General features: G+C 40.0%; 2 protein-coding genes across 2 annotated transcripts; both read right to left on the reverse strand.

The window, feature by feature from the left end:
* Positions 1–2,597: 2,597 nt before the first annotated feature.
* LOC104454372 (probable signal peptidase complex subunit 2) lies at positions 2,598–6,623 on the reverse strand. Its single transcript, XM_010069198.3, has 5 exons — positions 6,383–6,623; positions 6,086–6,237; positions 5,530–5,611; positions 3,085–3,227; positions 2,598–2,855 (listed from the first exon to the last, which is right to left on the reverse strand). Exons 1-5 carry the CDS (start codon positions 6,482–6,484, stop codon positions 2,759–2,761), a joined length of 576 nt encoding a protein of 191 aa, XP_010067500.1. The 5' UTR covers positions 6,485–6,623; the 3' UTR covers positions 2,598–2,758.
* Positions 6,624–8,709: 2,086 nt separating this feature from the next.
* LOC104454374 (peroxisomal nicotinamide adenine dinucleotide carrier) lies at positions 8,710–14,714 on the reverse strand. Its single transcript, XM_010069199.3, has 11 exons — positions 14,458–14,714; positions 14,237–14,314; positions 13,904–13,978; positions 12,595–12,725; positions 12,096–12,150; positions 11,534–11,635; positions 10,348–10,416; positions 10,175–10,276; positions 9,985–10,053; positions 9,377–9,431; positions 8,710–9,158 (listed from the first exon to the last, which is right to left on the reverse strand). Exons 1-11 carry the CDS (start codon positions 14,536–14,538, stop codon positions 8,965–8,967), a joined length of 1,011 nt encoding a protein of 336 aa, XP_010067501.2. The 5' UTR covers positions 14,539–14,714; the 3' UTR covers positions 8,710–8,964.
* Between the last annotated feature and the right edge of the window lie 108 nt (positions 14,715–14,822).

A 14,822-nucleotide genomic window follows, 5' to 3' on the forward strand; every position in this document is an offset into this window, starting at 1 on the left:
ATGGCGTCTTTGAATGGGAATTAGATTTGAATACTAATGGAAAGTTGATGTTCTTGACAAGATAAAAAAAAGAAGAAAAAAAAAAGTCCATATCGGAGGATACCTAACCTATACTTAATGCGCTCCATTTTTTCTATCTTGTCACGTGTAGCGGAGAAGCGTCAGTCAATTTAAGAAAAGAAAAATGGAGGGAGGGGAGTGCCTCTGTTTGTGGCGTGGGTGGATAGGGCGGCAACAACAGGACAAATAAAAAGTACAGAAAAATTGGGGTAAGAAAAGGCAGGAATCCATTTTTTTATGGTTTTCTCTTTCCGGCCGGGCAGATGGATGGAAATTGCGAGGTGACTAAATTACGAGGATGGTGAAGTCGGTGTGGGTCCCGGGGCGGGGTCCACGTGGGGGCCCGACGTCGCTGTCCCGAAACCGACAGGAGCGGGGCCCGGCTTTGGGAACTGAACAAAAAAATATCTGCCCACCGGGACCGACCCGGACGGTGATGCATGCTGTTGCCCTAGTAAATGCTGACATCAGGGCCCTTTGCCGACCGGACCGTTTCGTCGGTCGATCGGTTCAGAGGAGATTCGTGAACCGGGGTGGGCGATCTCTCGAGCGGATCCGAACGAGGCTCCACGCACGATTCGGGTGGGCCTGGACGGGCCCAACTTCTTCTTCTTCAGGCCCGGTCGTTGGTAACGGCAGTTTAGAATTAAGCAATTTTCGTCAAAGCTGCCCCTGAGAAGAGTACAAGATGGAAACACTAGGATAATCTCACGAGGGTTATCAAAATGACAAGCATCAATCCAATCTATCTGGTGGCCAATCGTGCGCAAAGGATCATGTACACTCGCGGTCTGTCATTATACCGCGAGAAGTAGAAAGAATTACAATCCCCATCCCACCTAAAATTCGAGGAATTCGTTGATAGTTCAAATAAATTCATATGCCAGGCATACTCATACGTTTTAAATTTAAAATAGTTCGATAGGGTCCTTTCCTATTCCTTCTATGTCATAAGGTTAAAACCAAAATATTTGTTGTTTTCCTGATGCTTCCTTACGTTTTTTATAAAACCTTCTCTTAAAAGTATTTTAACAATGTTTTCAGTGATGTTAGTGGATGCTATTTGAATCGTCCCTTATCTATTCACGTCAGCATTTCATATAGAGGTTTATGTCAGCAATAGTGTCACTACTTGTGATAAACTAAAATTTTGGTTGCCTCCCATTTTTTATATAATCAACATGCTATTTTTTTTATTTTTTAATTTTTGTTATTAAATAAAGGGATATGCATCCGATACAACCTAATCCACTAATTACTCTATTTCATCCAAATACTATGTATTATATAACTATATTACGTATGATCTCATCTTATAATACCTCAAGTGCTAATGAAACTATTTTAGTGAAATTTAATTGTCTCAATTCTCGGGCAATCGCACAAAAAACTCGAGTTCCTTTTGGATTTCCTTCTTGATCAATCACAACTGCAGCATTATCATCATATCATATTATCATACCGTTGTCACGTTTAAGTTCTTTATAAGTACGTACAATTACAACTCTGATCTTTCAAGAGGTGTGTTCGGTAATGCTTCCTTGATCACAGCAATAATAATGTCACCGATATGAGCATATTGGCGATTACTAGCTCCTATGATTCTAATACACATTAATTCTCGGGCCCTGCTTATATCCGCTACATTTAAATGACTCTGAGGTTGAATCATATCATTTTTGAATATGTTCTTTCAATGTTAATGCAAAGGGCGAAGTAAAAAAAGAAAAAGAAATATTGTTTGTCAAAAAGAAACCTGCAAATTTTTTTTATCCCCAAGACTTATTTTCTTTAGTTCTACGTTCCTATTCCGAAATAATAAATTGAGTTCGTATAGGCATTTTGGACGCTGCCATCAAAATAGCCTTTCTGGCTATATTGTCTGCTACTCCACCCATTTCATAAAGTATTCGACCTGGTTTAATGACAGCTACCCAATATTCGGGAGATCCTTTACCCGAACTCATACGTGTTTCCTAGGTCTTACCGTAACTGGTTTGTCTGGAAATATACATACCCATATTTTTCCACCACGGCGCACATTTGTTGTCATTGCTCGTCACCCTGCTTCTCTTTGTCTAGATGACCATCGGTTTGCACCGTGACAGGGGGAAATCCGGAAGTGGCGAAAGGGCTGTTTAGCTAATCCATCGAGACTCCACAATCGTGGAGAGTGATATTTCTGGTCATGGCAGCATCGTAGAAAGGGGAATATACAAAATAAAGAATATCAGCGAACCCATCACCAGATCAGATCAAAATGACTGTCAACATGACCTTTCGATCAGTAACACAAATTAAAGAAACACAAACCAACGCAGAAAAAGCCCATCTCAAGAGATCTTGGAGACATTTGGGCAAATGCAGCACAAGGCGCAATCCAGGCAGCATCTAGATGATCATGATATATGTATGTGAGGGCGTCCATCAATGCAGTCGACAGAAATGAATGCATCAGACTAAGGTGCAGCGCCGGCCCACACATGATGCACAGGTTTTCACAAGCTGGTGAATGCCTGGCATGTAAACACTGCAGCTGAAAAGTTAAAATCCACTTCACTTTGCTCCAAAAAAAAAGTCATAAGTCAAAATCATTCTGTAACTGAACATTTGTGTTCGATTCAGAACAATCGAGTAATCAAATTCCTGTCTAAGTGATCTCCTGTTGAAATAAGGTGATAAGCTACAAGCCTACAAATCATTTGCTCTTCTTCGGCTCTTTGTTGTACTCGTTTATTAGTGCGTCAACATCTTTCGAGAAGAGACCCTCCACCAGAATCCCGTCCTTGGTAAACCTGAAGCATTAAGAAAACTAGAAAATCAGCCACGAAATATATCTGATGCAGGAATACTGTGAAAGCAAAAGCAATATTGAGTGTGGATATGCAAGGGATGGTTAGTGTACACCCATCAGCAAGCACTGTCTCTAGGCTCCAATAACATGAGAGAAAGTGCGTGAGAGGGGCTTTGTGAATACAGGAGTGCATGAGCATGTATTTCTGAGAGAGAGAGAGAGCGAGAGACCACTGAGTGACGCTCTTGGTTAATTCCACTGGCTTGTTTGCTGCAACTGACTTCGGGTCTGCACTCGCTATGGTAAGTGTGTACAAGTCGGAGAATCTTGGTAATTTTGAAGACACCACCAGTCCAGTGCTGTTAAAGGAGCCCTGCATGGAATAAAAGAAAACGATACTTTGCCTCAGATAATCCCCTCTGCCGCAAAGTACTGAATGGATAATCTCGGGATATAAAGTTTTCAGATTATTCTGGCTAAGTTCACAACTCACAAGGCCAAGCATAAAAGGAGACACAATATTCCAGCTGATGCATCAAATAAAAGAGAACCTTAAGTTTAAATAAGTCAGGGACACCAAAACTCTGATAATGATGTCTACAACAAAAAGAAACTTCAAATTAAGCCAGACAAGCCAACGCTCCATGGATTGGAAAATACATGACATAGTTTGCAGCAAATTCTATTACATCCATTCAAACTCTAGCGCCATCTAAAGAGGCGATGCCCATTTCACATATTACTCAAACAATTTCAAAACAAATGAATGATGTTCTGACAAACTATCTCGTATATGATTACCCAAAAAGACAGTAAAAAGTGGATTAGCAAATTGAGATACAAAAGAAGACATGACTCTAATTTAAAGATAACCACGGAACACCATAGGCATAGAAGAAATATTTCATCTCTACAACTCACCGAAAAGAAAGACGCAAGTAGCAATGATCAAGATCAACAACCACAATATATCAATACTGAGAATGGATAGCCAAATGCAAAAAAATTCAAGATAGAATTAAGGAAATGGAGGTCGAATTTACTATGTCATCAGATATGTGCAGAAAATATTGCCTGACATAGCAAAAGCAAGAATCTTAAAGTAATCACCAGGTCAAACCAGACTTCCATCAGCCAAGACATGAAGGTGGGTTTTCCTGACTTTGCATATGTAAAGAAAAGGAGGGATGCATACGAGTGAAATGACAAAGGTCCATATATCCATCAATAGCGTCACCAGCTAAGGCCCCTCAATGACCACTTAGTGATATAGGAGGTAGAGGTGCAGAGACATCCAATCTATCATGAAAAGTAAAAAAGGGTACATGCGAGAATTGGTCCCGGGGGGTTATCTAGAAAGCCCAAATCACGAGGTACTCGAATCCTTCATTGAGAGGTAAAGGATGATACCTAGTATCAATACTCATTTCCAGGTGAAATGCCTGCTTCTTGCCGAGATTAACCTAAGTTAAATGGAGCCTTTTGCTCTATGAAGAAATACAAATCAGAGTTTACCACTAATATTTTGACTTGCTCAGCTCTTTTGACCAAGCCTGGCTGAGGAGCTCATATTTCAAAGAGATATGCCCCTACAACATTCCTTTCAAATGATAATTACCATACTATGAGTCTGTAATCCCCACATTTTCATGAAACAGGAAACACAGAAATGTTGTAAATTATATGATCTATACTCTAGAATCAGACATGGTAAGGAGGGAATAGAAGTTTACACAATTCCAAAACGAGCTTTCCATCAACAACAATTTCAAAAGTTTACGGAAATGTAAAAGCAAATATAGGCGATTTGCCACTAATTATCTTCAAACTTAAATTACTTTATGCCCAGGGAGTATCGAAATCAGAATATAGAATACAACTCGATAATTCAAAAAGCTATATGCCAAGAAGAAGCATATCCCAAAACACACATTTAATTTTTCAGAAGTTCAGTAAAACTAGAATTTAAATAATTAAAAAGCATGAAAGGGTTGAAATATGAACAAGATTTCATAAAAACTTTTGAGTCATAACATTAATTAAGTTTCTCCCACATACAAAGCACAGGTTTGAATGCTAACTAATAAAATTATGGACCTAAATAATCTTCATTGGAAAATTCGAGAGATCTTTCTGTTAAGAAAGAAGGAAAGATACATCAGGGCCAAAGCACTCCCCCCAAAAAAAAAAAAATTCAAATAATTTGAACTTGAAAAGCTTCATAACCTGCCTTTCCAATACTAAAACCAAAAAGTTCCAATTCTCATCCATCATTACCAACGAGCTTCTTCAAGAATCTAGAGAGTTAACAGTAACAAGACAACCCTGGATACACTGTGTATCCATACTCACAAGAAAAAAAGAGTACTAGATCTGCTGCTAAGGGAAAATATCTTCATATTTATTTGAAATTAGATTTTTCAACATCTTAAGGTCAAATACTGCATCTGACATTCAAAACACAACCCAAAATATGCACACAAGGTTTCACATTTGCCGATGAAAATAGACAAGCACATGCAAGAACCACAATATAAAACTCATAACTTAAAACATGGTCAAGTAATAACATCACAGCACAGTAGGGTGAAAAACAAAAAGAAGTAGAATAAGGTAGAATGTCCGCAACATCGGTGTATAAGAAGTCATCCATTCTATGAAACAAGTAAACTCACCACAGGGGCATAGGTGAACATAATGGCATTCTTCTCCTTGGTGTATATGAGCAGCTGCAGTATACCATTGAAAACTATATACGTGCCAGAATTAAGGATCACGATCTCTAAATGAAATAAAATGTGACAATTTCAACGAAATAAAATCCCTCTTCATTCCTGACTTTGAAGAGCATCTCCTTTCACAACCTCCACTCAGGCATTTCAATCTATAAGTCCTCGTCCAATTCAGAAAGAAAGAAAACAGAACGGTCGACTTTTCCCACAAAAACGAAGGCAGAAAATGAGGAAAATCAGCACGATGGCCTTTCCCTCCTTCGCATTTATCTACTGAACAAGCAACTAAAAAGATCATGCATCAAAAAATCCCAACTTTCAACGCGGCACAAAAAAAAATCCCCAAACAAACCACTCAATTTGCAAGCACTCCACCTCTCCGCGTAAAAAGACAGCGGCAGTTCCATCAAATCCGCAGAATTCAGTCCACTTTCCCGGAAATCAAACGCATAGAGGACGTCAAACAAGCGAGAAAGAACAAAAGAAGAAGAAAGGATATAATCCGATGCAGGCGATCAAGAAGTCCCGGTTCTCGGGGAACTTCTTCTTGTAGAACTGGGCGAAGAGGGCGATGACGATGATGACCGCCCCCATCAGCAGCCTCACGTTGCTCATCCGCACGTCCTCCGCGTACCCGCGGCTCTTCACAATCTGAACAAAATCAAACCACAACGACGACGACAAGAATCACCGATCGCGCCCAAGAAATCGAGCGACCGAAAAAGAACGGATCTGGGAAAAGGGACGACGGCGGAAGAGCCCAATTGATTGGCGAACGCCTCGATCGATCGGTTACCTCGGAGACGGACTCGTCGAGAATGTGCTTGATGGAGTGCTGATCCAGGAGATTCGCCTTCTTCGCGTTCTTGCTCGCGGCTTCCGGCGTGGTTTCCGGCATCTTCGAGGGCTAGCGCTTGCTTTGTCCGAACAGGAGGGGTTTGGTTACTCGGTACTCGCGAGACCGCTTCTTCTCTGGTCAGCGGGGGGTTTTCTGCAGTCCGATGAGGATTATATAACGCATGCGAAATGGGCACCGAACCCCTTTTGTTTTCGTCTTTTCGCTTTATATATTAAGATAGGCTGGGCCTTTTAAGGAATCGTTATTCGTCGAAAATGAATTGGTTGAAATTATTTCTGGACCTCGGTCGCATGCAACTGGGGAAATGGTACAAAAGGTCTTAAACTTATGATTTTTTTTACCGATTCAGTTCTAACTTATTGTATCTGTGCCTTATAAACATTTTGATGATTTATCAATTTAGTCTTTTTTACTAATTTTAGCCTGAAATCGCTGATGTGGTGATTTACTCAGTGCCAGACATCCTATGTGATAATCAGCGCTAATATGAATAATTTTTTTTTTAAATTGTGTTTTTTATTTTTTATTCTTTTTAATTATGCTTTGGGCTAGCGATTGCTAGGGTCAAGTAAAAAAAAAAATTAAAAGAAGAAAAAAGAATAAAAAAATTTTAAAAATTTTAAAAATTTTAAAATTGTTTACATCAATACTAATTATACCTCGTAAGATGGGTGATGATTGCTTTGTTAGCAATTTCTGATCAAAATTGATCAAAAAGATTAAATTGACAAATCTTGAAAATGTTTAGAACTAAATTGACATAATTGAAAGATTTATATCTGAATTAACATAAACATAATAGGCTTATGACTAAATTGGTCAAACTGAAAAATTTAGATTAAATTGGTAAGAGTGCAATAAGTTTAGGACTTATTTGATAATTTTCTTACCTATGATTTGTGGAGGGATAAGAAATAATTTACCCAAAAAAGAATGAATGATTTGCTTTATAATCTGTTCAAGATTCAAAACTCCAATTTTTTTTACAACTAAACACAAGGGTTGAACTCATTGCAAGACTCCAACCAAAATTTACAACATAAGTCAGACAATAGCCATGCATCACCTAAGTTTGCTTCCTAGAAGCACATTTCCCTTTCAAGAGGATTCGTAGCATGCCAAGCCTTATTAATGTTCATTCACTTTGCATCATATTAAATCATGTACTCCATCGCTTGTGTGGGCTCTTGTGAATTCTATGATTTTCATTCTTTGAAATAAGGAGTACTAATCACTAAGGTTGCCTCAGTGACCATCCTTTCCATATGGGAAATAAGAGATAGAGAGTTCGATTTTTCAATTTCTCGAGGAGGGCTAAGGATGGGGACATTTAGTTTCAAACCTGAGGATTGACTTTCACTCTCTACAAAGAGACAATATAAAAGTATAAAAGTGATTTGAGAGTTAAAGCATAACATATCAAAAGAAGAAGAAGAAGTAGGGAGTCTTGATGGCAAGAAGTAAGGAGTATTGATAGCTTAAGTACCCGAACTTTTGTCTATTTTATAATAGAGTACCTAAACTTAAATTAATACCTCAACTTTCGATATTTAACTCGTTTTAAAGACATATGTTATATTGATTGTCATGTAATGTAACTTTGCTAACGTAGTATACAACTATGAAGAAGTGTCCTATTTGACTTATAAACACCACTCAAAATAGCATTAATATGTGATAATTGCTAAGAAGCTGTTTCATCAGATATTAAGCTGTTGTAGTTTTACTTGTTCAAAAATATAAAAATAAAAAGCCGTTGTAGTTTTAAAACGTTCCACCACACACACTAGTTAGATCTCTCCAATCGGGATAGTAACTCGTTAGCAACGGCACTAGACAGGTCGATATGCGTAGCACCTAGCATCCATCATTTATGAGTAGAACTATTGGGGTACCATTCGCTCCCTGAGAATACTCCTTTTTTTATTGCGTATCCATCATTTATGAGTAGGACTACTGGGGTATCTGACCCCATTCGCTCCCCGAGATTACTCCTTTTTTCTATTGTAGTTGTTGGTGGAGTGAAATCAGAGTGAAATCAGCACGCATCTAATGTTCCCATCTTGTTCCCCTCGCTCGTCTTTCTTTTCCGAGGTTTATCGCATTCACCCCAAAGTTCTAATTGGCACTTTCCCAAATCACGACACGAACTAGGGGGGTGTCGAGCGCCCTTCGAGTATAATAAAACACGCAGTGCGCCACCCCAGAACATCAATAGGTTCGTATGGGAATGAAAACCGAGAAAAAGAACAGGAAAAAGAATGTGAATGTAAAGTCTGTCTAGCCATACTGAGAAAACAAAGGGGAATCGCACATAAATTCCACAATCGGATTGTCAGCAAAGGGAATCGATCGTTAGCATCTTGCGAAATACAAACAATAAGACCTGCCTTGACACGGATTATTTTCGCATTCCCCCTCCTATGCGTGTGTAATTGATAAATTACCTAAATGAGTCGCAGAATGGGCAATGGTGCAACAAAGGAAGGCACAGAGAGGCAGGGAGAGAGAGATTCCCGTCATGGGGGTTTCGACCTCGAGGCATCAACACCATCTCCAGTTAGCAGGGACCGAGCCCCCCTCACAAGTTCTTCCTTGACCATGAACAACACAGCTGCAGCAAGCACGCTCTGAACAATTTTAGTACTCATTCCTTTGTAAAAACCATAGAGACCTTCATAGCGTATCATCTTCAAGATGGCATCTGATGTGCCTGTATTGAAGAAATGAACAAGTGCAGCATCAGTACACATGGCATGTCACGGGAGGGGAGAAAACAAGAGTGACGGGCATGACAAGATTGTATGATTACAATCCTTGAGATATATCATAAAATGCATTACAATATCTGGATTACGCATATGTATTGGCTTGCAATCCCATTAAAGAATGGGATAGTATGAGAAACATCAGCAAAATGCAATAATAAACCTTTATAATGATGCCTTTTGTCTCCAGTAGTGGCCTGTTTAGCTTGAAGCCTCGCCTGCATAGACAAGGGAGATCTATGAGGAAATGAAACGGTCAGAAATTTCAGGCTTTTATTCCCTCATATTTCGAAGAAATTAACACAGGGTAATTGGAATTGATTTTGCAGTGTATAAACTTCATCAGCATGCTTATCGCTATAAAGAAAACAGAAAAAGAAGACTAGCTTTCCTAAGTTTCACTTCTCCCTTGATCTTCAAGCAGCCTTCCTTACATTATTATTAAATTTCTGTTTGCTAGTCATATTTTCCTGTACCCAAAATCAAAATTTTCCTCCAGTCTATAAAAGCCAGCCGGTCATTTTCAACATTGCTATTCCTTTTCAGCCTTGACCGACTCCACAAATCTTAAAGACAGCATAGAAACATCAATACTTAATTGTGGTTAAAAAGAAAAGCGGACAGATAGCTACTTAAACTGCTTAACCAATGGAAAAAGTAGCAAACTCAAATCATGTCTGGAAACATAAAATGTTTCATGAGCTAACAATAAACTGCTTGAAACTTCAGATGCACAGTTATTCAGTCTTTATACGAGTCAAGGTAACTAACCTTGACAACTAGAAGAGGATATGTCACGACAGTGGCACCAAGCTTAGCCAGGGCTCCCAGGAGGAAGATCTGGCAAGAGGAAATTTTTATTAATCAGGGCTGAGAGAGTGCTTGCAGAAATAAGGCAATACAAAGAAACACAACTCTTTCATGAGTCATTAAGTTGGCAAAAAGTGGAGATCAAAGTCACCTCCAGAGCAGTTGGCGCACTCTTGCCCTTCAACGCACGTCTCTTGTTTAACTTCTTTAACATAGTTTCGTACAGCATGAACTGAATGGAAGGATTACTTACCTGTATATATATCAGAGGGAAAAAAATCAATATTACCACCTTTGCAAATACAAAAGCCATCTCGTTCATACCATTATCAATGTAGGGAATACACCTTTCCAGAAACCCCAAAATCCAGCTTCATCGTACACTTCTTGAATCTGTTCAATGTTGATAGGCAGAAGAAGATGAGTAAACAGAAGAGAAATTATAATGTAAATCTCAAATCATCAGATAAGGAAGTCAGATTCAAATAGAGACAGTAAAACGCCACCAATTCTATTTCTAGATAAATAAATTCCCAAATTCAACAGTAATTCTCTTGCTTATTAGGTCTCGCATGAAATATATGTCTCTCAAAAAGATTACCAATGAAAACTTAATTTTGCTCTCTTCAGGTACCAAAACTATATTAACCATTTGCCTCATAGTAAACATACAATCTCTAAAAGCTCAGATGCTTCTCAGCTCACTCAGCATTCAACAATATTAGGGTTATTCACATCAATGGGACAGCATGCTCGTGCAGAATACCACCATTAAATTAAGTACATGGATTAGAGGGGCAAGGAAGGTTACTCTGATTTTCAACCGGACGAATGGATGAATAAACTAGACTAAAAATGAACTCGTGATCACTCCACCACTCAGTCTGCCATAATTGGCATTAAAGGTCGAGTTCAACTAGTTCTTCTAAATTATACATAAGATCATCTTTTGGCAAGATACAGCCCAATGGGGGAGAGAGTCAAACATGAGAATGCCGCTGTGCATTAGGTTGCTCCATACAAAATCAAATTACTGAATATATGAACATTTTATACACATGCAAGGGCACAAGCACACACTACGAAGACCACATTCACACAGGAAAAGATGTTTAGCTGCTTCTGGAGTAGACATTCCATTTCATCCAACCGAATCACTTTGTGCCAAGCATTGGAATAAGGAAATTCAACCCTTGGCGCATGGTGATTGGCTTGATAGACAAGATCATGATGCTCCTGCCAGCTAAAATTTTTTCACACAGTCCAGTTCCAACTAACACCAATAGACGTATTCTAGGTTTAATGACAGCAAAAGTTGCCATTTTCCAACAAGGAAACTACAAAACTTTTACCCAGGTGATGATTTTGGCATTTAATACATGCTCTAAAGATAGAGAAAGCATATGAGGTGCTACAGTCCACACTGAGAGAAGTTAATAAGGGAAGACAAGAGAGGGGTACTAATTTTAAATGAAATATTCCTCTAAGGCCAAAAAGGAGAAGAACCTACCACATGGCCAGTTCCATAAGGAGGAGGCTCTACAGCAGCCAGAATTGCATCATCTGGAGCAGCCATATCTAATTCAGACTTCTTTGAGATTTTTGAGTGAGTCTGCAGGTCCACAAAAAGTCGTCTGAGAAAGGGACTGCAAAGCAGCATACGTCTGTACTCACATGCACAATACAAGCTACATTTACTTCTATTAGTTCAAAGTTACCTCAGACAATCCCTATCCCCTCCTTCAACCCCCTTACCACAAACAACAACAACACATACACACACACAAAAGAAGAAAAAAAGCACTCTCTTGTTGAAATATCCAGCAGTGCAATGCAAAGGTCCCCTGAATCATTACAGCAACGAGACAAACCAAATGGCTTCATAGCCAAACATATTACCCATCAAATGGATAAAGAATTTTCCAATTAAAAGGTATGTAAGACAAGATTCGACAGGAAATTAAGATGAAAAGGATGGTAGCTTGGATAGGCATTATAATATGAAAACTTGACCCAGACATTTTACTTTTGCGCACGAAGGAGCCTTGAGCTAATCTGGACAAACCACTCACCTGCATTCGGGTTACAACTAGCCATATTGGGTTTGTTAGAAGGACATTTATGCACCTGCAAAGAGGAGCTGACCAGTTAATTATGATAAAGAATATACAGCGAATTCAATGCATATATTAAAGAGAGCTAGCAAGAAGTAGACTATTATCAGTGAGAAGTGCCAGGTCTAAACCCGATTAGGGACCCCAACAACAGAAGCTGACAAATGTTCAAATTTCTGTTTAAAGTCCCCACTATCATGGCCAAAAGAATGGGGAAAATAAAACCTCTGATTCCTTAGCACATTATACTGCAATGAGAACTAAAATAGGAGCAGAGAAAACCCATCTTAGCAATTAAAGCAGCCAAAGTATCAAACAAGCACCCACTACCACACATGTGTATTCTCACAACTTGATCGTGATTTTCAGGGAAAAAAAAAAGGATTTGTTAAAATGACTATGTGGCAAATATATGGCATTCACCCTGAATGTGCATTGTAGAGAACAAAAAAATTACCCAGATAAAGCAGCCACCATGAGTGATGAGAACATCCCAACTGTTCCATCACCCATCCCTTTCTTCCTCCGTTCAAGTGCAGCAATTTCTGCTTTCTTCCTGAATATTTGATAGAAATAATAGTAAACACCCTGTAGCATGAAAGTTGCAGGTACATAAGAGATCAAAAAACTTTACCCAAAAAAAAAAAAGGTTTCGCATGCAATAGATTTTCAAAAGGTCTGTCTAAGATTTTGCCCACATTAAATGGTCTCTAAGTACAGTTTTGGAGCTGTACTTTCTCTTTCCATTTTTTTTCTTTTTTTAATTGCTGCCTGCAAACACTTAGCAACACAGCTGGTATTTCCTCGATTACATCCTTTGAAGGCGTTGCCTTATACTCAAAAAATAGATGAAGTCAAGAAGCCCAGGTACTGCGCATATGCTACCATATTCTTTCCTTGCTTTTTCTTTTTCTTTTTTTTTTTAAAATAAAAAAAGAACCTAGTTAACCCAGCTCAAGGCATCTTGCTAATCCAATCCAACAAGATAAGCAGCATATATTAGAGACATCTACATCTATCCTATTATATGGTAAAACAAAATACAACTTGGTGGATTTTCTTCATCTTCTTGTTTAATTTTCGCCTTTTCAATTTCCCACTTAAACAGGGTTGATCCTATCTCATACAGAGGAACCTGAAAGCTTGTTTGCAAAGTACTGATCTAATGAACTTCAACTTGGCACAAACACAAAGGCTTATTGCTTAAACACAGAAGACTGCCATTGATTATTAAGAACGATGACACTTACCGTAAGATCTCTATGAAGTCGGCAAAGAGACTACAGAAAATGAATGAAGCAATGGCAAAAACTTTATTTTCATGGGACCACATAGCAAGAGCATTGTCAATCAAAATCTCATATAGACGCTGTTCTGATTCAGCAGGCCCAGCCCACTTTAGATACATGCCCAGCCAAATTCATGAGAATATAGCAGCAGCGAGAGCTGTGCGACCAAACATCCAGGCATAATGCCAAATATTCGGCATTTTCATCACGAGACAACGAAAGCACATTTAATCTTACTGCACTTATACCACTCAAGTTAAGTCTAAGATCCCGCATCCTCCCTTTTTCTTCTATGCACGTGAAACAACAGAAAACCCCTCGAAATCATAACCACTCATTCTAATCCTCCTGTCAAAACGATTTCAGAAAACTCCAGGTCCCACACGAGGACTTAAAGATACAAGGAGAAACGGAAAGTTGAACAAAGGCGTGAGCAGCTCGTATTTGACACTAAGGAACGATAGCGCAATAGCTCACCTGAGACGCAGCCGTGCCTGCGAGCGACGGCATTAAGCCTCCGTACAGCCGCCCCCATCCCTCTTGCTTGGCCACCTAAAACAGCGAGCGAGCAAACAGGAATCAAGCTCAAACGGCAGATGGACACGCAACCGAGACCAAAACCTCCGCTCACAAATCGTTCCCAAACCGAACGGCGAGAGCCGCGTTGACTTCCAACTACCTCGGGCGCGCGTTGACCCAGATCAAACCCCCCAAACCAGCTCAAAACGCAATTCCACGCCCATCGCGTTCATAGTTGCCCCCGGGAAACGAAAGCGGACGGAGCAAAGCGAAAGCAAGCGGCGCACCAACCTGATACATTTGCTCGAAGGTCCCGAGCTTCCTCCTCTCCTTCTTCAGATCGCGCTCCGTCTGCTGACGCGTGTTCACCTGGAGGACGATCCGAACGTTTTTTTTTTTTAGCACCGGATCAACACGCGCCGCGCGAGAGAACTCGAAGCGCGCGAGACTCGAGAAACGAAAAAAAGAAAAAGCATTCGAAACGAATCGACGGGGGATCACGAGCGGTTTACCGTCTGGAGAGGGTAGGTGATGAGCTGAGCGATGATGCCGCCGCCGGCTCCCGCGAGGCCGTTGATCAGAGCGTCCGACATGGCTCTCCTCCCTCTCTCTCCTTTTTTCTCTTTTTCCCGGGAAAATGATCGCGGCGCCTCCTCTTCCGGACGGGTTTTCTCGGGAAAATGAAGTCGGGCTTTTGCCTCTGGAGAGAGAAAGGGAGAGGGACTACCCGGGCGTTTGGGATGTAGCGGAGTAAATGACACATGTTGTTCGCGTGATGGCGACTGGTATCAGGAAGCGCCACGCCCACCATCCCCCTGTCCTTTTTTGGGGCTTCGGTGATTGTTCCGTTCAAGGAAGCGGATGGAGTTGCGGGAAT

The sequence above is a fragment of the Eucalyptus grandis genome, chromosome 7 (genome assembly GCF_016545825.1).
Source record: "Eucalyptus grandis isolate ANBG69807.140 chromosome 7, ASM1654582v1, whole genome shotgun sequence".
Taxonomy (NCBI): Eukaryota; Viridiplantae; Streptophyta; class Magnoliopsida; order Myrtales; family Myrtaceae; genus Eucalyptus; species Eucalyptus grandis.

Coding starts and splice junctions, on each gene's coding strand:
- LOC104454372 (XM_010069198.3), bottom strand. CDS start 6,484: ATGCCGGAAACCACGCCGGAAGCCGCGAGCAAGAACGCGAAGAAGGCG. Junction 6,238..6,382: donor TCGACGAGTCCGTCTCCGAG/GTAACCGATCGA, acceptor GATTTTGTTCAG/ATTGTGAAGAGCCGCGGGTA. Junction 2,856..3,084: donor ACCAAGAGCGTCACTCAGTG/GTCTCTCGCTCT, acceptor TTAATGCTTCAG/GTTTACCAAGGACGGGATTC.
- LOC104454374 (XM_010069199.3), bottom strand. CDS start 14,538: ATGTCGGACGCTCTGATCAACGGCCTCGCGGGAGCCGGCGGCGGCATC. Junction 12,726..13,903: donor CAGGCACGGCTGCGTCTCAG/GTGAGCTATTGC, acceptor TTCATGCTACAG/GGTGTTTACTATTATTTCTA. Junction 10,417..11,533: donor CTTATGGAACTGGCCATGTG/GTAGGTTCTTCT, acceptor AACATTGAACAG/ATTCAAGAAGTGTACGATGA.